Raw genomic sequence first — 24,458 nt, forward strand, 5'->3', positions numbered from 1 at the left:
TACGCTCAATCAACCAGAGGGGACCTAAGATTTCAATCACTGGTGTATTCCGTTTATATTGGTTTACATATAAAGGACAGTGAACATTACTGTAACACAACTTCTGCTATGAGAACGGCATCCCTACCAAAGGCATGAAAATTCTATTAAATGCCAAGGATGCGTAACCCAGTGTCCTGCCAGCTCCATGGCACTGCTATCAAAGATTGCCAGCAGAATCATAACTCTTTCAAGAGCAATATGCACTGGAACAGGGGAACACAGGAGGCTGCTATCTCCAATAAGAGTACAGAAACACTTGAAAAGGAAAAAAAAAAAAGAAAGAAAGAAGAAAAACCCTATGTGGTGGTCACTATTAGAAATCATCAACTAAGATGGCAAAAATAACATTTACTCTGCATTTTCACATTTTTAATTTCCTTCCAAATTCCTTTTAATTTCCTTTCCTTCCTGAGATATACAGCAAATACTGGAAGTATCTTCTACATATAAACAAGAAATTTGGCAAATTTTTAGTGCGAGTACCTTATTTTCTCCAGGAAAGATATGAAAGCCTCATTTATATTTGTTCATATTAAAATGATTCTCTTAAAGCTGAACTTCTTATTTAGACATAAGATTGGTCAAAAATCAAATGGAGGTAAGGAGAAAGAAACCTGCCAGCAATGATCTGAGTAAGGCTGTGACTCTCTTTGGCTGCAATATTCCTTTCTATTCATGTGAGTAACCCTCTTCAATAAGTAAGTTATTCTTGGTGAGAAAACATCAGCCTTGACAAAACACTGGGGTTAAGTAGTCTGCTCTAAAGTTACAGTCTTGACCAAGAATGCGGAGTCAACAACTGTCCTCAGCAGCCCAAGATTGAGATCTAAATGGAGAGGAAAGCAACATAAGAAGAAGGGCAAAACACACCGTGTGTCACATAAGTTAGTCTACAGCAACCTCCAGGAAACAATATAAACATGGAAATAAACCTGAGAATGGTGTTGGTTTATAATGGAACCTTCTGAAAGCGTGAGACCAGTTCCTCAACCTGTACTAAAAGCAACAATACAATATTTATTTAAACCCACTGTCTTGTCATATGACAACTAAGATTAAAATCCATGACACAAACGTTAGAATATTGTATCTGTTATACTGCCCTATTCTTCTATTAGTACAGGCATTTTACTGGCTAGTAACAAATCCCAGATGCCTCCTGTTACATCTACATATTATGCTTCTGTTCTGAAAATCGCAGCAGCTGAAATAGCACACAGCTCCTTTATCACAATCTACAGGTTGCATTTCTGGCTTCTGGAGTTGACATGAGAGCTATTATACAGATGAAGGCACTGAAGAGCCCTCTTCTAATTCTGATGTTGTCTCCAAAAATCTTCATGATTCTATTCTGAACAAACCATTTCATAGAAAAGGCTTTTAAAGAAACTCCCTGAGGCCCTCCTTATCATCCCCCCCTCACTCCAATTACTGTATTTTCCTATACACGCTAGAAAAAAAAATAATTATCGCCATAAACTAATTTGCCGGTGCACAATACTCTTGACCTCTAAAAGACTCAAATACTCACTTCTACAGTTCTTCTAAGAAATGACCCAAACACACTTCTTTTTCTTTTAAAGAGAAGTCACTGAACAAGATCCTGAGGAGATGCACTGAATTCTGTCAAGACTTCACACGTGGTTTTTCTGTGTGCTCCGTCTACAATGGCATACTCATGCAGGTTTTCTCTGAAATATTTTGTCTATATGGTGCATGCTTTTTGGGGTGGGAACTCAGTTTACACTATGGCTACTGTAAGGTGACCCCAAATTCTGCTAGCACGTCATCTAAAGTGCTCTGACAAAGAACAGAGATTGTTTGCAAAGGGGGGGTCACATTTTGCTCACCCCCTACACTGTTCTGCAGTACTCTCTGGATGGTGTGGGCTCCGTGTTGCGACTTAAGAAACAAGATCTCCTTGCGTCTAAAGCATCCAACCTCCTGGATTTCATATTGGAAATGTTACCATACCCTGGTCTTTTGAAGAATTTTTTTTTCAAGTGACTTCTCATTATTCTAAATAGTATCACTTGGGGGATGTTTAAAAAAAGAAGGGGAAAGTCCCGAGGGAAGAAATCTGTAGACTCCTTTCTTTGACTCTGCATTCCTTTGCAAACTACTTAGTGCACATTCAGCACACTCTGAAACATTGCTCAATTATGCTCTGAAGAGAAACGAATATTTTCTAGAGGAGATTTAAAACAGTTACAGAGGGAATACTACCTTTAAATAGACATGGAAAACTAATGATGCTGCGCTAAAAAGCGATTAAAGTTACTGCAGGGGCCTTACCCTCAAGGAGGTAAATTACTGTAAGCCCCACAGAAACAAAAGCTGCAATATGGTAAAATTATATTGCAGTAATATACCTGTTTAGAAAAGCCAGTGGAGAAAATCTAAATCTAAAGCATAAATTAGAACACCCCAGTCTTCATATACATGGAAATTTCTGATTGCAACCACTAGGCAGGAAGATGAGATATATATCCCTAAATAATCATCTATGCTGTAAAGAAAGCCGAATGCCCTGGAGCTTAACAATGGGTTAAAAATAACAGGCGTGTTGAGTTGAAAAGTCAAACTATAGGTATTCATAACAGCTACTGTATTCACTTTACACAACTTTATGGAACCAGACAGTTAAAAAAGAAAAAAACCTTCTGAAAGTTCAGAATACCACCTTTTTAATTTTCTATTAATGTGCTAGCTTCACTGGAAATAAACATGTTACCCTTTTGCAGGATCTTCCTGTTAGTAACAGTTGCACATAAATAAAGTTTTCTAAACAAACATCTTATCTTTTTATGGAAGGAAGTCCATTAATAAGGAATTGACGTCCTTCCCTGCAAAAAAAGATCAGTGCTAATTCTTTCCCATAAACTAAAGAAATAAACTTACACCCTGAGATTTTTTACTCTATTTTCACAGCAAACTGGATAGTCTGCACGTAGATAAAATAGAACTGTTTGGGTTTTCTTATAAACAATATCCCTGTTGCTACCTTGCCACATAATACTGAGTAACGAATCTCTTCCTTTGGTTCTTGAATGCTTCATGGAATTTGTGCTTCATTTCAACTGTACTCCATACATTCTTGTTTTAACTACAGGGCAGCCTGTGAGCAACCTTCAGCCTGGGAGCTTCAGAAGCACACCACAGCTGTTTAATATTTTGACCTATGCAACCATTTTTGGAAAGATGTCCTTTACCCAACAAATGCAGCCAAACAGACTCTAGAAACTGTGCTCGTAATCTACTGCGCTCTTCAGTGGCTTTGTCAGCTACACGAAAGTTCTGCTGCCTAAAACGAACTTCATCATGAAAAATCCTCTAATGCAACCTTCACCTGTTTCCCTTCTTCAAAACATCTTTTCCTTTAGACTAAGAGGATTTGTAGTTGACACTGTACGGTATGCTACTTGTGATAAATAAATAAATATTTTTCACCCAATGGCTTCAGAAAAAGTGTTTTTTCAGTGTTGTTGTGCAACACAATTTAAAGATCTAGTACCACACTGCATGGAGATAAGGCTAAGAGAATAGCAGAATAATATAGTCTGTGATTACCATACTTGTCTAAACTTAAGAGTTTGTGAAAAGATGTATGAAAAGATCTACTTATCTTAAACACATTAAATGTTTAACTCAAGGGACACAAGAAACCTCATCAAAATATTTACAGCAGAAATTTCAAAAGAAAGTGCTCCAAATGCTGAGAGAAAACATGGTTGTTTCTTTTCAGTTCTGTCTATAAATACGTGCTATTTTAAAGGAAACTATTCCAATTTGGAAAGATGAAACACCACTATGTTCCAGCAACCACACTTTTAGCTATCCTAAGAATGAAAAAATAAGATTCCACAATCCTTTACCAAGGGCGTGCATCAACTTTGCTTACACAATGCTTCACTGGAGAAGGCACTGAATGTACGTCTTAATGCAGATAAATAAAAGAGTGACAGGGAGTGAGACTGAGCACTAGACTCCTCCTCCTCCACTATACTCAACTCCAAGATTCTTTCCTGACTCCACTTTGCACTAATACAGTTCACCCTCCAAAGATCAGCCTGCTGTAGAGATGACAAGCCCTAAGCAGAGTCAGTCCCCATTACAGAACCTTAAAGGTATTGGTTCCTTGCATTTTTATTTGGCACCCATATATAGCTTTACACACTGACTTTTACAGTTTACAATTAGAATGTAATACTTCTTGTTGATGGTTGAACCAGAAGTCTTAACATGCTTGCGCGTGTTCAGTAACACACATGCCTGAATGTCACTAGAAAAACAGAAACGATTTCCTTTTCCCTTAACTCTATTCTTTTCAAAGGGCTAGGTCCTCAGAAAGGTTTTCCCCCATTTCTGCTTAATTCTCGATAACTGTATTGTGGAACAGTGACCTTTTTTAAAAGCAAAAACAGAGCACTGCTTCAAAAGGTCACATGGCACAACTCAGAAAGCAGAACAGACCTTCTAGTATCCCACAGCAGACATGGAAATAAGGATGTAGGCAACAGTCTCACAAGTATCTCAGCAAAACAGCACGCTGAAGATTTTTGTCAGGCATGAGAACTGTCACCCATTTTCCAGGACTGCTCTGGCCAGTCAGGATACCCAGTCACTCTATACAGTTTCCAGCTTTTCTGCCTTACTTTTTCTTCACCCTCCTCCTTTTCACATAATTCTTCACACAACTTTTCTGTTTCTTGACATGGGAGAAAGCTTGGGGCAGTCTCAAGAAAACTCAGTAAACTCCAAGACTTCTGATAATTTTATTTTTATAAGATCAGAGTTTTGGTGAGCTGTAGTTAATGGCTAGCCAAAATATCTGTGAATGACTTTAGCTCTGATGAATGAACTGATGGTAGCCAGCACATAAAGCAAAGAAGGCCATTCCGTGGTGTCACTGTTACCTGTGCTGCTGTCTTTTCTTGTCCGCTCATCTCCACGTTCTGCAACGCAGGTGTGACAACTGGTGGAGGAGGTGCTCTGCGCTTTTTCACTTCTGGGTTTGCTGTCATTCCTGAGATGTTACCAAGGGACAGTGATGGACCCAGGCTACTGGAGCGAGAATTCACCGAAGGGGAATTTGGTGCTGTGGAAAAACCCTGTAAATGGATTAACATCTTGGATTAACATCACTTTTTAAAAACAATGGGAAAGAAAGAAGAAAAACAAGACACATCTGGTTACTGTTTAAACAACGATATAAATAATCACGTATGTTCCTCTGCCAAACTTGCTGAATTGCAAACTGTAACTTTTGGAAACTTCTAAAGGTCAACTGGAACAAAGCTTACAGGCAACATTAAGTCAGCACCTAGTGCAGTTTAACAGTACTATTGATGGGAACACTACTGCTGCTTCATATTTAAAATATAAGCTTCAACAAGACACATAATTATGGTTATCCAAATACATTTGCACTTGTATTCAAATTACAAGCAATACACATTTCTGAAAGCAAGATTTACTCTTAAATGAGAACACTGTATTAATCAAATACTGTGTGTCCTGCTTTTGTGTATTTTATTATCAATCTGCCTGATTTACCTGAGTCTTCTCTGCAGATTCATGTAAGAGAAACTCTGCTACCATCAAACTATTTCCAATTTACAGGCACAATCATTTACAATCTACAGAAAACCACCATTTAACCTGGTCAAAAGAAGTCCTACTGACAGGCCCCACTCCGCATTTTAACAGGCCCAGATCAAAGGAGAAGCAGAAACTATTTCAATAATTTCTTAATGTTAAAGATTATTTTAGTTCTCACTGAAGACTTAATAAAATCAATGGAAAAAGTTTCACTGATTTCAGATCAAGGCTTTAATGCATTTTTATATTAATATACAAACAGAAATACATGCAGTAATAAATATAGTAATAAATCTACGAACAGGAAAGACTAGGAAACATGACTGCTTGAAAACGTGCAGTTTTAATTTAGTTTTGACACTTAAATTCAACATACTTAATTTTTTGAATCTGCTAATAAAGATCTTGCAAAAACTTTTCTCTCAAAACCTGTGAGTCACCTTTTGCTATTTTTAATTAAGAGATGCTTCCATATTAAATTGAAGATTTTACTTAAGTTATAAGACAGTCACTTCTCAGAGATGGCTTCTGTGAAATCACCGCTGATACCAGTCCACCATAAGCTAGAGCAGGATACATATTCTGGAAGCACGCACTGACAATCATGGTTGCTAACGCTGTTCTTATCGCAACAGAAAATGCTCCTGGCACTTGCAAAACTCACCCATCGAAGACATAAAGCTCTCAGGCAGAATTTTGTCCAAGACCACATAATACATACTGGCAGGAAACCAAAGGCCACCACAAATCCCATCACATTCCAAATAAAAGAGGTAGTTCTTTGAAATGAAGTTCTCCAATCTGGAAAGTGCTGGAAAATGCTTTGCCTTGACTATATGGCTGCCTCACTGTTGTGGTGGGCATCTGAACTTCCGTAGGAGTGTAACTTGCAGTGAATTTGACTCATGACATGGCATGGTAATTCCTTTCCACAAGTGTCAAGAGCAATCTTAGGTAAAAGTTAAAAACTTGGGGCAGCAAGCTCAAAAAGACAATTCATTTAATTTTAGGACTGCTGAGGAAGCACTGATGAAGCATAAAGAGCTAAAGTACACAGCAATGCAAAAAGATGTATGTCATACAGGTTCCTGACTGCATGCTAAAGTTCAATGTTCTATAGATTCCTGTGAAAGCAACTGAAAATGCAGAGAGCAAACTAATTTGTGTCTTGTCCTGCATTTACTATGCATGTAATAACTATCACTAACTTAAAACTATCAGCTGAACACTTTTATTATCTTTTATGTTGCACACTGCACAGCAGAATTCATCTTGGAATAGTATATTTAACACAAACAGGGCACATTACCAGTCTTCTCTGATTGACCGGAGTTTTACCGAAGGATTAAAGCAGTATTTCCTACAAATTTTTCATCTCTAGCATCAATAGCTTATTCACCTTTCTAGCAAATGAAGAAAAAAGCTCAAAGTGGAAGGTGGGGTTTAAAAGATTAGGTCTAATCTTATAAAGAAATATACTCTTTTATTGCTCTATATCTTGGGCAGTGGAAAAAATAATTCTCTCATCTGTAACCTAAAAGTTTTAAGTCATTCTCAGTGTATACTGTACTTGGTTCTATCAAATAAAGCTCGTTTACTCCTAAAGAAATGACAGGGTGAAATATAAAGTAGTCTTCTCTTTTCACACACTGATAAAATGACTGAACAAAAGAATTTAAAAGTGTATTCTACAGGAATGTTTTTGTAACTGTTTTAATTCTTTGATTTTCCTTGCTGGATAAAAAGGTTGAGAAATTTTGTTAAAGAGATGTAAAGATGTAAACAAATAATAAAAAACCCCTAAGACTTCCCTCCCAGCATTACAAACACAGGGTACTGGCAAGAAGAAAGGGCGTATCTAGTTTTAAATTAATATCTTTTTCAATTCTACCTCAAGGTCTTGTGGTTGAAGAGCTGTATGAATTCTCTTCCAGGCAACAGATCACTGTGAAGGAATACAGTGATGAACAACCAAAGATTTCAAAACCTTTTTTTTTTTTTTTTCCTTAAAAGCTTGGCTTTCCTAACAGAAGATACAGGAAAAAAATGTTATACTTACATGACATTATAAACAGTTTATAATAAAAAGACTTTAATGAAAGAAAAATCAAAAACCTTGGAAATTCATCTGTGTTTTCTTTTCCAAGACCAAACTTTAAATCAAGTCCATTATTTACTACTGACTGAGCATTTCAAGAACGCTCACGTTAAGACTCTTCCCCTAAAATAAAAACTTGTTACAGCTTCCAGGGGAATCGAATGAGGACAACTTCAAAGTAGTTTTGAACGCCCCATCATTCAGCAACGAGAGCTTTGCCTAACTGGAGGCAGACCTTCAAGCTCTCCCATGTGTGTAGTCTTCTTCATTATTTGAAAAAAAACCAAACAAACCAACAACCAAACATGTTGGACACAAACCACTGACACAAGTGTTTCTGGCATGACTCATCTTTTTTTGTAAACCTAATGTAGAGGGACAACGCCTCACCCAGCTTTTATATTTTATATGTTGTGGGGTCGAAGCAATCAGTGCAGCTTCTTTCCAAATCACTGGATTTTGGAGGTTTGGTATATAAAGGCAACTATTCAGAGCATACAACATTAATTAAGCAAACTTGCAGGGACCTGATACATACACGCCATTTACCCAAACCATCTCTCATTTCTTGCTGTTTTGTTATCAATGGATCAATGTAAGTGGAGTTACTGAAATTACAGCGGTGTAAGTGAGAGGAAAGCCAAGCTCAGGTATTGCAGCCAATGTAGCTGGCTAAAAAAGTCAGCCCTTATCCTCCGTTTCATTTGACAAACAGGTTAGCATGAATGTTCTGCTCAGAATCAAAATCAGTTCCTACAATCCATGTGTTTTGTAACTGCATTGTAAAAACAAAAAAAAGAAAAAAAGAAAAAAAATCACGTCAGAAAAAGAAATTTCATGGCAATGAATTCTATGAAGAGCTTCTAAAAACGTCTCCCAACTTGTAAAATCATCGTCTTTGGCAGACCCCTAGTGTTAAAGCACTTTGCTAGCAGTTCAAACAACAATTAAGTAATGCAAACTAGCAATAAAAAAGAAATAGTTTCCTTTTTTTTTCCCCCCCCTGAATTAAGCCAAAGCAAAGCCAGCACAAACACAGATACACCAGCATAGGTCAGCAGTCAAGTTAGACTCTAGTTGAGAAAGGGTCTTAAACATGCACTGAACCACAACCATGGACTAAATTCCACTTCAACTCCATGAAGTAGATGTTTGAAGGAGGCAAGGAACAGCTGCAAGTCTTACATACCGTGCCAAGAGGTTTCATGGATCCATTGTTTCATGTTATATTTACCAGCTAGTTTTTTCTCTCTCATTAAACTTCTGAAATTTAAGGAACCTTCTATTTTTTCCAATGTACAAGATGCTTTCTTTGGGGTTAAGCAGTTTCATTTTAGTTTTTTTTCCTAATAGTTCTTCTAGCTGAAATTTAGCTTTCAAAGACTTTTTGGAAGGGCAAAGAGGGGCTGTTAAAAACACAGAAGTATGAAGGCTCAGAGTAACCTGGTGACTTAGGCATACCAGTCCTTTTCAAAAGACACTGAGAAGTCAACTTTCTACAAGACTACCAAAGTCCATAGCCTGATGAATTCAACACAAGCTAGATTAAGAGCCTAGAGCAGAGGCCAGTCTGTGTTCCAAGGTCGTCAACCTAGAATGCAATTATAAAACGTCTTTTGCAACCCTTTTTAAGGATAAGCAGAAGCTCTGATATCTTATGGATACTTCTGAAAATTTTGATGTTAATATTAATAAAATAATGTAAGATTAATCTATTAAAATATAACCATACTGCTGTGAGAATTCCGTTTTACAAAAATAGATGTGTACAAAAATGGAAGTCGGCTTACGTTTGTTTTCAAAAGATATGCCTCATATATAACTCTCTTACCCAAAGCACTGTTATTAGCATTTCCTTGATTTTCTGATGACACTAAGTGGCATTTAAAGGTCAGCAAGGAAGAGACTGCAGCTTGCCTGTGAGAGTGATTTGACTTCCTGTTCCCTGGCCGCACCGGTCAATAAAAATTTTTCAAAATGTCAAGTTCTTTTCTTCTGAGGTTGCTACAGCCAGGCCTTTCTTCCGCAGCCCTTTGCCAAAACTCACATATTTGAGCTCCCAGTCTTGTTATGCAATTTCCTTCTGAGAAGTTTTTAAATCAAAATTAATCAATTGAGCTGTTTTTAAGCACTCAAAGTACCAGATGTATCAGCAAAAAGTAAGGGGTTTTATTTTTTTCCAAAACAAATACAAAAAATAAGAATAAAAATATCATAAAGGAAATAATTTTTTTGCAAGTATACCATGGGTAAATACAAAAGGTAAGATTTAGAGCAGGCAGACAAATCCATCTACTCAGTGACAGCAAGAATATTTATGCTGTTGCACATTTAAACTCCATTAATGCAAGCTTTTATTGATTTGCTGAATGGCACCACAACTGATTACAATTGGCCATTTAAAACACAAGACAGGTTATGTCAGACCTACTGCACAAATTAAAGTCAAAAGCTGTTTCCTTGACGTGATACTGAAATTCCTTATACTAGCACTAAATTTGACAACACTGCAACTGAATTAATCCAAGCTCCTGCTTCAAAACCAAAGCATAATACTGCGGTCATGAGATTGCTTGGAGACATAGTTTAGAAAAACCCAAAATTGTGACAACTCGGATTTTCCTTTCTAACCAGCTACACTGAATACACTTTGGTTTTTGTACTCCCTGAAGCACTTGTGATTCTGGTACTTGCATACAGTCTGCAATCAGAAAGGAAAAAAATAAAAGTTAACCTTTTCCTGCTCTGAACTAAAAAAAATAAATGCATTTTAATGCAATTTACTTTGTGTTGCTTTTTTATCTCATTGCACTTTGCTGTTGGTAGGAAATGATCTGGTCATCCATCACAATATTAGAAGTGAAACAACCATTTCGTTTCCACAACAGCAACTCGTACAGGCAGTACCATGTTGATTTTATATGTCTGGCAAGTAGGCTTGCAAGGTTTTACTGTAAAAGTTTTGAGTTACACTTTGAAGTCGGTACAACTACAGTGCTATCTTACGCCTGTATAAGTCTATTTTAGTATCTAGCTAGCAATTCCAGACCTTGTGGTCAGGGCCCATTTGGTGGACACCAGAACTTACACAGACAGAACTAGAAATGCTGGAGAACATTCTCTCTCCTGTGCCCCTGCCAGTTCTCCCTCACCACGGCCAACCACATTCCTCTCGGTTTAGGATAAAGTTTGTTGATCAGCAACCCTAGCAGTGCCAGGTGCAAGCAGGTCACTTCCTTTACAAAGGCACCTACTTTATCTCCCAGCACCAAAGTAGCATGACCAATCTGTCCCTGCAGCGGTTTCTAAAACCTTCCTATCACACAGGTCCACACCATCTGCAATTATGCTGTTTTATTGCTTAACTATTCTTATCATTAACACTTTTTTCCTCGTACCTTAACTATAATTTCCCTTCCTATAAGTTTATCTGATTACTCCTTGTCCTCACTTAGGTAAAGGTCATGCTATGTAAAGTATCTCTACGTCTCCACAGCTAGGAGTGCAACCTTGGTTTCCAGCTCCAACTGATTTATGTTCACTTTGCACCTCCTGTGGTATCCAACTACTTTCCCAGTAGAAAAGCAGAAAGAACAACCACTCAAGGGAGAGAACTAGGGAAGTGGAAGCATCCAGGCGAAAAGCTCTCCAAAATAGGACAAAGGGGTTAGATTGACTCTTTGTGAACTTGTAAGGAGGGAACAAGTATGGGTATTAACTCAAGCCCCGTGTACTACACTGAGGACAAAAAGGGTGCCCTACCAGAGAGAGCCTCTAAGAATCTTCTTTAGTTTTTGTTGTAATTCTTGTGTATGAAGCAACACTCAAAACTCCTTTTCCGTTTGAAAATTAGATGGATATTGAATGAATATGACACAAATTGCAAGTGAGTTGATTACTTTTTTTATGAACAGTCAAATATTTTACTTTGATGTTTATAATATAAAAGTTTCACTCAAGTCATTAGTGGGTTAGAAAACGTGGACTGGGAATACATGCATTCTAGCTAACCATGAACATATCTGTAAATTCTTCCAAATGTAAAGACTCAGATGCAGAAAAAGCAAGTCTAACTGCTAACACCAGTATCACCTACTACTACCACCTCCCTCAATGTTCAGCCAGTCTTAGATCACAAATCTAATCGGAGTTCTTGAAAAGTGAATAAACTACCATAGCACATATAAAGCAGTGGAATACAGATTTCTGAATTCAACAATGTATATATAATATTTAAGCAACTCAGATTTTCAAATCATTCATACTTTTTCAAGATTTTATGATAGATATGATTCTCAATGCTTTGAGAATAGAAGCTTTTGAATCACCTCTGGTGATTCAAAATTCAATGTATTTCCTCTAAATAATTTCTCCTGTTTCCATGTTTCACTCTTCAGCTCTTCCCAAGTCACACTACTCTTCATGCTTAACAAAACCTTTGTCTATTACTCATGTGAGGAAGTCTCCCTCGTAGAATGAAGCAGACAGACATAGTATCAAGGGAAATGGATGCAGTGATATTTTTTCCCATCACAGCAATACATGCAGAAAAGGGAATACAAGCTAATTTGATTTAATTTGTGTGCTTGTATCATCTCTTCTGTTTAAGTGACAGTGTGTTGCAAATAAATTCGTAGTTTTTAAAAAAAGTAGCATCCCAACAGAATTAGCAAAAATAACCTCTCTTGACTGGAAGGGGTAGACACTACCTTTTCTGAATGGTGGGACAGACGGAAAGAAGGCAGAGCCATGTCTGAACAACTCAAAAGGTGGGAGCAGGCAGCATGCTGCCTGGTGCAAATGAAAAGACCAAGCTGCATGAATCAGTGTTTGGAAGGCACACATAAATCGTTTGTGTCCTCTCCTGTCAATCTGGACACTGAAGTCACTGCAGTAACCAGCAAGCATGTACCCTGTGGCCTTGTGCATCAGAGCTGAGGGACTTTTTAAAAAGAAGAGAAACATTATCTTCTTTGTTTCAGAGCCATCAGCACTGACAAGTCAGTCTCAACTCAATGCAGTAAAAATACACATGCTACTAGTCTTTCTAATGCACAATTTGTTTAATTTCTGTCACTGGGTGTCCTATGAAGGATGAAAAATTTTTTGCTGAAATCTGAAGCTATTTAGCCACAAATGAAAGAAACTTAGGTTGCTAAACATTGTTTTCTAAACAAACGTGATCGGCAAAGCAAGGAGGTGTATGTTCAAAAAAGCAAATTTCAGCTCATAACCACCCAAGCTGATATAATTTCCACTTAATATTACAGATAATATTCCACTTAATATTCTGCTTTCCACCAGATTCTCAATTTCCAGAAATACAGCTAAAGATCTATAAAACATACAATTATTAGAAGATATTTCATGTTGGTATAAATATAATGATATCCATGAAACAGCAACAAGCCTCAGCACGTGTGCATTACAGGTATTTGTGTAACTGGATGTACTAAAATCACCATGTCTTAAAAAAAACACATGCATGGCCAATCCCTTAAAATGCCACATTAAGGTGACAGACACATCACAGAGAAATCATAGACATATATGCACAAGCTCCCAGAACATGCCAACTTCCCTTATGCCCTTGTGCTATGCACCTGATAACACCAGGCTAAATGACAGCACACAAAGCATGTATTTGGTTGATTTTTTTACTTTCTGGATGACAGATGCGTTTTGAATACCCCTAAAATGTAAATATTCTTGCTTTTGTTTTGGTATGTAAACCCTAGTGACACAAATCATCATTAACATAGCACAGAAAACATTTCTGCATTGGATACTTTCTATGCTACTTGGTAGTTTAATGGAAATTTTACTGTCCGTCACTCAGGAGGGAGGTGGGAGTGCAGGCTGCAGACACAATCTGAAGTGAATTTCAAAGTCAAGCTGAACGACTCGTGAGTCTGGGATACTGGCAGATACTTAGGATAAAGTTTGTTTGCATTTCATACAACTGTAAAATGATTTATCTAGACTTTCAGAAGTGTGTGGACAACTTTGTGTCTCATTTGCTAGAGTGCTGTCTTTTTTTTTTTTTTTTCCCTTTCTTCTTTTTTTAATATCGTTTTGGGAAAATACCAGAATTAATTTACATATAAAATGCACCCTCTCAGGGCTGATTTACATCTTTCTGATTAGACTGCTAAAAACTTATCTTCCACAAGTCCAACTCTTTTTTGGCACAGTGCACTGTCAAAATGTGTCAGCCTATAAAAAAGACCATATTTTGGAAAACAGATTTTTCATAACTGTCAAAAATACAAATATGTAAAAGCAATATCGGGAGAAAGATTAAATTCAAAATATTCACAAAAGGGAAGCACTAACAAAAAAATCGGCAGTCAGCAAATTCAGCTACTCCCATTACTTATAATTTTTTTTGATAGCTATGTGCATATATGCTAAGTAAGTGTATCATTACTTGATAGTGCAACAGACAGATGACAAAGTTTTGTCACATACTATGCCAGATGAAAAAAAAAACCAGAAGAGCTATCTATAAAGAAAAGGAAAGGGTTATCTATTCAAGATGAAATGTCTCATCAAATGGGGACAGAAGATAGGCTTGTAACGAGAGACATGCAGGGAGGTTGGTGAATTATAAAAGGAAACGGGAAAAAAACGTGGAAAACACTACAAGTCTCTTTTGTATATTTCTCAAGTGGTGTAAAAGCAGATGAGAAAGAAATAGGAAAGAACACAGGAAAAAGTGAGGAGAGAAACAAAACAACAGGCATTACTGTGAAAAATTAAATTAATATTTTCACCAGATTTGACCAGAGAGGAAGACCTTGCAGCAATTCAAAGGCAAAAATCTGGAAAAGGATAGGAGCAAAGCAAAAAGCAGAAGACTTCAGTAAATGTGATGATATAGTACTGGCTCACATCCTTGGGAAGGAACAATAGGCTAAGGAGACAATGCACAACACAAACCATATCCTGCAAGACAACTCAGTGATTGCTCACATGTCAGCCCAGAAAGATGGCAATGTTAACGCTCACTTGTTGACATGAAGACGGCAGGGGAAAAGTCACATGAACAGAACTCAAACTGGTAAAGACTCTGTCCTGAAAGGAATGAGGATTAATACATAGACTTGTAAATATTTCTGTGGCGGGAATTTAATGCATACAAAGACACAGGATGAGGCAGAATGGAAAAAAATGGCGAAAGAAACATCTTAAAACCAACTGCAGAGGTCTAAAAGCCAATGACAGACTAATAGTAAAATGGATTTTAAAGAAACCTGAAGAAGAAAGAATTACAGAGGAAAATTCACATGGACTCAAAAATTCAATTCAATCCCAGTATAGAAAGAAGACAGAAAAATACCATGCCAGAAGGAAACCAAGGAAAGAACATTTGAAAAGAGGCCATTTACAATTGGCCTTCAAAGGCCATTAGTAGATCTAGCGAGAGCAATCTTGGAAGAGCGAGGATGGAAAAAGCCAAATTTTTCTAAGTCTGAAAAGGCTGGTTTCTCCTTTCACTTACACTTTTGCACTTCATGTGAAAATAGATTAGCTCAATCAAATAGTGTTGAACAACCAAGCTGAAAATAAAAATCTGTCTTTATTAGTGGTCTGGCAACAGGCTTCAGGAAACAGGGAGTTCAAAAGGTCAAAGACCAACAACAGCAAAAAAACACATGTTCATAATTTCTACTGGTGTTAAGTATTCATCAATCACAAATAACCACAAAAAGGATCAGAGGTCTTGAGCTAAATAAATTCATCATTGCAATAAGAGTTTATTTTCTCTAGGCTTACTAACTCTTTTAAATCAATCAGCCAGTGTGTTTGGTTCATTGAAGACAGGAATTGTTGTATTTGCAATATATGTCCCTCTGAAATTCAAAATATTCTGAAAAGCTACTGAGAAGAACTTCTGCTGCAGTAAACTCTTCTAAAATACAGGAACTATCAAACCACTAGAGTTGATCATCTTCAGTATATTTTCATTGTAGATATGCCAATTTATACTGGAGGAGCAGACGGAAACTTCACATAAAACATACAATTTTAAAAATATCTGCTCTAATGTCTGCATAGACAATTTTTATGGGGACCAGAACTGTGAATGAAATAGTTCCTGGCATGAGTTTTTTGGGTGTGGATTTGTTTGGTTTTGAAGAAATAATTTGTTTTTTACTGAAAGTATTTTTATTCTAGTTAAATTAAATCGTGTTTTTCCCCCATGTTAATGAAAGTGTTGTCCTTACGCAAGTTTTCCAGAGACCAGAAACATTCCCATTTAATTCCCATTATCTTTCAGTGTCTGCTGAAATTCTGACACATATGACTTGCGGCGTCTGAAAACCTCTACTTATTACAGCCGATCATGAATGGAGAAAATCTGTACTGAAATTCAAAGGCAAATTTTCATGAAGATCTGCAGAACTTCTCTGAAGTCAAAGGAGCTGCTCTGATTTACTCAAGATCAGGGAACTGACTTCTAGCTCCAGTCCCTATAATCCAATTCCCACACAAATACTTTGTTAATTTAGAATGAAGTTGTGCAACTGCTTTTCCCTTTGAAGTCTATGGTAACTGTAGGTGTTTAGCTAGAGGGAAACAAATAAAATCATCCAACTGTCAAAGCAAATTTTCCAAAAGGAAGCTTTATACTTTTTAATGATAAAACACTGCCAAAACTATTACTGAAAAACAATGCAACCTCTGAAGATTTAAAAACTTAAATTAGAAGAACAAATCAGCTTTTGAACTCTGAAATTAGTGTAAATCTTAACACAAATCCTAATTACAGAGTCACTAAGAGGATTCTAGCAACATGAATCAGTAGTCAACAGCCAGGAATTTTACTGTTTCAGTTAGCTCTTTCAGATGTCTAGATGCACACGTGTATATAGACATAACCTGTGTGTACATACATGTATCTACATACAAACACAGATAAATATACACACACAAAATGTATTACTTCAATTAGCTTTTTTAGATGTCTTTATGCACCTTTGTGTGTGTATGTACACATACTTACACACACCGAGTACAATAGCCTGAGTCTGAAACCCTAAGGAGTGGCCTATGCAAGCCCCTAAACTGTATCTGCAGCTTCCATGCTCAGAATTTGTGGCAGCAAGTAATGGCACTGAAGCAGACCAGTCCTCTAAGAAGGTATGACAGCTTGCTGCAGAAGACAAAAACGAAAGAAACTCACACATCGTGCTCATAGCTTGATGCTCAGGTATTGATGTCAATGAACCATTTTGAATTGTAACAGCTGAATATTTAGTCCCAGAGGCAACACCCCCCTGCTACACAATGAATAGAGCACATCCATGTGTCATACTCATCCATCTTCTGCTTCATAACGCTTACAGATCAATACCTACAGAAATTAAGCTTGTCCCAATAAAGGAGATGAACAATTTGCAGAGAAAATACATATGCTTATAATCCAAAGAACTCACAAGCAAATTCATTTCAGGATTTGAATCTTTCAAGAGCATGAAATTCAGATCCAAGTTTCCTCTTCATCCTGGGGGATTCTCCAAAGGCTATCACCTTTGAAGGATAATCAATATCCTGGACATGCTGGCAAAAATCACACAATTTCAATAACTGGGCACAGAAGAACAGGTTAAGAGTAAACAAGCAGACTCCCCTTTGAATTTTCTTAGAATTACATTCAAAGGTTACTTCAAACACCCTGGGCCTTTTATTTTTTTCCTATTGTGAGCACTCATTATTATCCTTTTAACTTGACTTTGTCTAGGCCAGCCCACCTTCTAAATGAAAGTGAAGTGAGAATATAGGATACGGCAGATAGATTGGAAGTACAGCTGTGCTGAAGCCCAAGCTACTTCAGCCTTTTCCCACTTTATATATAAAATTTCATATTTTTATCTTCCTTTGCAGTATACTATAGACAACTAAGTTTCTCCAAGTCTAAAAATTCAGTACTATATCCTTAGGACGCCAGAGCTTGACTTGTCATAGTTTGTTATTCCTAAGAAATTAAATTTCCCCACTGTGAATAGCCTTGTTTTATTTGTGAATTTAGTGTGAAATACTAAGAAATCACAGCTCGCCAGTCTATTTATTCCCACTGACTGGAGTATTCCAATCCACAGGAGTGCACTCTCCGCTGAGAAGCTGTAGCAGAAACTTTTCCAAGCTCAGTCCTAAATTTAACTGACACTGAAGTTAAAAACTGTGGAAATAGATACAACATACACCTACCCCTGGACTTCCACTGGCACAATTACATCTTAAACAAGGCAAGCAGTACTGAGAATTCTGCTTACTTCTCTGGGTATGCAGGGCTTCAGATAACAAAGAAAAACCTGCTTTTGCAACAAATTACTGGTCGGTGAAAGTCACTCCCTTCCTTTGCCACTGTTTGCAATTCATCTTCTACAAGACTTAACATGTTTACTTTGGGGTTTTCTCCTTGCCCAGTGAGAAAACGCTCTATAAATTGAGCAACTTCACAGGGTTTATCTGTGTCAACTGTCCATCAAAAAGGAACGAAGGTCTTATGTTTTCAAATATGACAGTGAAAGTGTCAGAAGATCTTTGTCCATGCAAAAGAGAACCTGAAGTACCGCAAGAAAGAATTATTTTAAAATGGCCTAGTGTAGATAATAGCTAACAACTCATAAAGGACATGGTCCAAAGTCAGTTGAAACCAGCAGTAATTTTTCCACTGGCTCCAGCGAGTTCTGCATCAAATCTCCAATGGTCACTCTAACTTTATGATGCCAAAAGACAGTAATGTTCTAAACTCTGCTGCCGCTGTCATTTCTCCAGGAAATCTTTCTCTTCAGTATACTTTCAAACTCAATGAAAATCATAACAACGCCAGCAGAGAAAGCATAGCTCTGATTTTTTAAACATAAAATTTGGCTCCAGATACCCATACTTTGATCTCTACTGCTAAAGAAATGTAGAAAGTAAAGGACCTCCAATAAAAGACACATGAAACAGATCACAACCAATAGGCAAAGAGTTGTATTAAAAGCATCATCAAAACTCAAGGTAAAAACCAACCAACCAAACAAAAAAAACCAGTGCATGATCAGATACCCTAACGTATAGCCTAGTTCTGTAATTATTTGGTGAGGGTTTAAAAAACCAAAACATACCTCCCCCATATGATGTTAAACAGCATATGAACACTTCTACAAAGCTAACAGACCTTACACTACTTTCACCATCAGCATGATGCTTTCTTTTGATATAATATTCAGCCACAGGAAATTAAAAGTAGAATAATATATTAAATCGGTTCACAATCCAAAGCAAAAACATTAAGAAGTCTCAAAGCACTGCCTTTCCATAGATAGAGGATAAAGTGGTTATTTTCTTAATTCAAACAGGTTGCACAGAATATTTTCTCCCCAAACCCCCTTTCTTTTTTTTTTTTTTTTTCCCCCTCTTTTGAGGGGGGGGAGGAAGGTGTCACGACTTCGGAAAGTCAATTTGTTTTTAATTAACTACTAGTTAATGACTTTGACTGACTTGTACAATTGCCAGTATTTTTAGTTGATATTGTCTTTCTGATCTGTAACCCTTAAACTAGAACAAGGACCTTGTTTAACATTTGTTAAATTTAGACAGCACCACTATCCACTATTACCCCCCTCCCACCGCTGCTGCACTAATCTCCCATGCCAGCTGCTCAAATGTTTACATTTGAAGGGCTTTCTCTGTTTGTGCAGAAATGGTCTCTGCACAGTATCTCTCATCTGTACATTTGCCAGAATCAAGGCAAGAAAAGCCTCGCTGCTGGAATTCTTGATTAATAAATTGTCTTAAACATTTCTTCTTCCCTTCCCCCTTCTGTCAAATCCATTGCCATTACGTTTTTACAAGGCAAATCTCCACAGTGCAGTTCACTGGCCTGATTCTTGTCCTGTGCAAACACTGTAAATCAGAACAAGCTCCATTTAGAGTCAATGAAATCACACCATCTCTGTGCTGAAACTGGGAGAGATCAAAATCACGATGTGTACCTGAGCATTTGCTGGGATGGAAAGAAAAAAATGTTATAATCAGAGGAGGGGGGTGTGGGGGAACCAAACACTAACAATCATAAATCTACCGGTAATCTCTCCATCTCTCTATGTCAGTATACTTCAGAGACTGCCTACACAGCTCGTGTCCTAGACGCCGGTTGCACCTGGCTCTCTCACCAGGTCACCAAGGTACTGAACCAGCAAAACACTTAAACAGGTGCCTGGTATGACACTGAATAAGTCAGCAGGTCCAACTCCTATGCCTACAGCTACCCACCTATTTAAGAACTCTGCAGGGCTACATCTTGCTATTTGCCTCGATCTGTTTTCTCTTCTAGCCTTCCAGCTGACCACTGAGAAAACCAGAAATACTTCCCTTAGCTTCCCCAAGTACTCTGAGATCTGCTTAAAAGTGTAAATGATATTAAAAAAAAAAAAAAATCAAGAAAATGGATCCACTGAAGGTATTACTACTTCATGCGTTGTAAAAGTCTTTAAAAAGACTGACCGCTGTTTGTCACACTCTTTTTCCTCTCTTCAGCTTGCATCCTGAAATGCTGCTGAGAATTCAAATGAAATACTAAACACTGCGGAGTAAGAGAAAAAGCAACGTCTGAAATTATTTGTAATCATTTCTGCTAAGCTCAAAGGGGAACATCAGTACTGGAGCTGCACGTAAAAGACCAACAGAACCTAATTTAACAGTTTCTTAAAAAAGAAGAAGAAAAAATGCGAAACAGCAACACAGACTACAGGCATTAGAAAGTCTCTTTTTGTAGCAACAAACAATCGAGCAGCACACACAATACTAAGTGCTACACAGTCTTTGCTTCATACACACAACCCCTCTTTGAGTTAAAAGGAGACCTGTAAGGCCCTCTGAGCCTCACGTAGGTTTAACTTAGTATGAGAGAATTAAGCCATAAATTTCACTTAGGAAAACTTCTCCATCAAAGTAAAATGCATTGTGTCCTGTCAGCAAATGTTGTTTTGCAAATCCTCCCTCACCTGCCATGTTATTGAGACATATGGTTTCACACGCTACCAAGCAGCTCAGTTTTGCCAACGAACAATAATGCACAGAACAAATACGTGTGGAAATCATGAGATCATCTAATTAAAAGAAATGTTATTGTTTGCCACTACTTTTAATGAAATCGAGTCTTCACTGTCCACAGAAGAGGCTGGAAAAGAACCAAATCCTATTAGCGCTCATGCCTCAGAAATCGTTTGCAAAAGAAAAGAAATTATACCTTAACTGGTGTTGAAAATCTTCACTGTATCTCAAATCTACATATGCTAATAGGATATTTTAGACTAATATAATAAATCTATGGTTACATGCGATTCAGATCATGCCACTCCAAAACCAGCTGTTACTGTCTGAAATTTTTTTTCCATTGTATATTAGAAATAAGGAGTCGATGACATACAATTAGCCATTTCTGATTTCATCTAGTGAAGGCCATTGGCATAAATACACACTAATCCTTTCATTACAGTAGTTACATTTGGAAAGCTTTACAAGAAATATTTTGGATATCCATCATTAAATCAAAAAGAAACGTACTTTGCACTGGAATTAATATTTCCCTGACTCATTCCCAGACCATCCCAAACTTAAACACAAAAAGCATTTTATGTTCACAGAAATATGTGAAAGACTTTTTCACGGATCTACATCTCTGCTTATCCAATTGCAGAAACGCCTGATCCTGGGATAAACTCTTCTTTAAAGGTGGTATTTACCCCACCACTGCATACTTGCCAGTTACACTGAGAACAATATGCTGAATAAATTATGACTGAATATGAATTACAAGGCTATTATACACTATTAAGGGGCTCTTGCAATATTAAACAGCAAGGAAGCAAAGCCTGAGTGGTTGAGATGTCACTAGCAAAATCTCAAATGGAATTTGAGTTTGTCTCTGTTTTTTTTTTTTAATGTCCTTTTATTAATGCAAATTAAAAGCCATTGGTCTTATTAGCTGCTGCTTTATTCTATTTTTTCCACTGAGTTAACTTCAGAACTTTTCAGTGAAATCAGTAACAAAAGATGAATCAGACATAAAAGGATTTGGGTGGTTAAGGGTGTGTCACTAGGTCTTAATTAAACATCCGAGGGAGATATCTGAGCCAACTTACTCCAGACCGACTGGGTACATCCACAGTATAAAGAATGATGCCATGCAGCCTAGGTCTGGAAGCTGAATTGCCTCACACTAGCCTAACTTACCGTGCTCCTGTTAGGTTGGGCCTCCCCAACTCACACTGCTTCGTGCTTTCCTTTCAATAAGCCTGACACATACCCTTCTGATGTGCTTACTCCCATTTAGGTGCCTGAATTCTGCTTCTGGGCATGCTGACTGTGAAAATTGCTGAGAAACTATGCTCCTAACCTCCTGCCTAAACTCCATCGGGATCCATAAAATTGGCAAAACTCTCCATCTTCATCAGCCAAGGGGCTTAATCCAACAGGTGACCTTAAAGCACATCACACAAAACGTAACTGCTAGAAGAGGCAGCTATGGCATTTCTTTCCTGTCTTGTCCTCCCCCCGGCCCCAGGTTCAATGATTCAGTAAGAATACGGGAAATCCAGGTTCAGAACCTTCTGCTAGTTGAGAAAAAACAAACTTTCCTCTCCCGCGAGCAGAGTGAGATTATTCTCTGTTTGAGGACATGAACATGAGTTTAGCTAGAAAGAGCCTGAGATTAGGGCACTCATCTGAGCAGGGAGCAACAGCCATCTGGCTCCTCCAGTTCTAGTTTCAGTGACTACTTATTTGCTGGATCTAACATCTGCTTAGCATAAAACATAGAAAAACATCTCTGGCGCTGGCACTGGAACCCTGAGCTGCCACCACACTTAGGTTATTTCGTTACTGGTCTGAATAGTTAAGCTCGTCTTGCTCTTGCTCTCTCTGAGTCACCAAATATTTGGGTATTTTTACAAAAGGGCGCTTCCCACATCAAGAATACCTCACAGCTTTGTTCCAGGCATTCTCCAGCCCGGCAAGTATTTTGGTTTTCTTTGCAAAGGAGGAAATAATTCTCTCAGTAATGGTCCTGAGAGAGATAGAAGATTGGCTGGTATCTCTAAAGGCAGAGGAGGGAACTGAACTTAGCACCCTCACATTTTGGCTAACAGTAGCAGGTGGTAAGCTTTTAGAGTAAAAGCTTTAAACACCTAAATCTAGCAGCTGACTCAAGGTTTCAATCCTGAGCAGAGGCAGGTAGCAGACACAGAGCATGGGCAAGGTTTAACGTGCAACTCCTGTTGTGCAGATTTCAGCGGCTTCAAAACTTGGGAAATCTGACTCTGGGATGCTTAGATCCAGTGTCCAACAGAAGCCCCCACTGCCAGGTATTAAAAATGGCACTGCCAGGCATAGTTGTGCTCAGTTCCTTTTGTAGATACAGTCCTACTCAAGCCCTTTCAATTCAACTTGATCCATTTCTCTCTGTTCATCTCAGAGCATTTCTTGAAAATATTTCTTTAAAAATGTCCTGCAAAACCACCGCAGGAACTGAAGTTTGAGTTGTCTTTTTAAAAGCCAAAACTTGAATCCAATGTGTTGTGATGATTTTACTCTGAACCACGCAATTTTATGTAAAGATGGAGGTCCTGGTAACCAACAGCTATGCGATAATCTTTTGTTTTCAAGAAAACCTTCATGGGCAGAAAAAACCATTTAGAAATGTGACCTCTACAAGTCTAACCATTTGGCTCAGAAGCCAAACACAGGGAAGGGAAGTCCACCCTAAATGTTTTGTTTTCAAATCTCATGATCTTAAGCCACTTTTGTGCGGTAAGGGCAAGAGCTGACAAGTGATTTTTGAATGCATGAAATTGGCAATCTTGTGGTAGTTCAAGCTAAGCAGCACAGACAGAACAGGGGTCAGCCAACATGTCTCTTCACCAGATACTGTTTTTAATAGCTTGTAACTTTACTATGCTTTAACCATAGATGCTGAGACTTTCCATTCCAGGTGTCTGCCTCAGGCTATTTTTTTTTTTTTTTTTGAGCTAGAGTAGTTTGGCTGGTTCTGAGATTTATTTTTTTATTATTTTTATTTTTTTCACTAACTCCAAGGACCTTTTCTTTGAAGAGGTCTAGTAATACCATGCTTTGGAGCAAGAACTTCAAGTCTGGTGGCAGGCAGCCACTCACTGTTTCAAGCTCTTGCCTTCTGCTATCACATACTCAGAGAAAAATCTAAAGATACTATATTATATAAAAGTATCTATGATTCACATAAATGAAAACAGTTAATATCCTTTAAGTCCACACCACAAAAGGTGATGGGTACAGCTGCATATCTTCAGCAGCCATAATCTGGCTGAATGGCACCTCCAGGGTTCACCCAACCTATCCCTCTGCTCCAGGACAGAATCAAATATATGTAAGTTCATCCTCTAGACATTTTTTGAGGTTTTACAGATTAGGTGATGATAAGGATTTCACAGTCTCTTTAATAACCCGCTCTCTTGTGAAACTTCCATGCAGTCAAATTGTTTTCCCTCTAAGTTAAATTTTCATTGCTGTATTTAAAGCACATTACTTCTTGTCCTGCTCTCAGTAGTCAAGGAAAAAGAAGGCTGATCACTGCCATCTTCACTACCTATTGGAATTCTCTGAATGCCACTCACAAGCCAGCTGGCTCTGGCAAGCCTTTCTTCTTACCAAGGTAAGTTAACAATAACTCTACTCGAGATAA

General features: G+C 37.8%; 1 protein-coding gene across 1 annotated transcript in view; it reads right to left on the reverse strand.

Annotated features, from left to right (window-relative positions):
* COBL (cordon-bleu WH2 repeat protein) overlaps positions 1–24,458 on the reverse strand; it is a 117,305-nt gene that overhangs the window by 70,415 nt on the left and 22,432 nt on the right. The window contains exon 7 of the mRNA XM_009883793.1: positions 4,959–5,153. Within this exon, the coding sequence (XP_009882095.1) occupies positions 4,959–5,153 (195 nt within the window). The remainder of the gene's footprint in view (positions 1–4,958; positions 5,154–24,458) is intronic.

Source organism: Charadrius vociferus, unplaced genomic scaffold, assembly GCF_000708025.1.
Source record: "Charadrius vociferus isolate BGI_N301 unplaced genomic scaffold, ASM70802v2 scaffold103, whole genome shotgun sequence".
Taxonomy (NCBI): Eukaryota; Metazoa; Chordata; class Aves; order Charadriiformes; family Charadriidae; genus Charadrius; species Charadrius vociferus.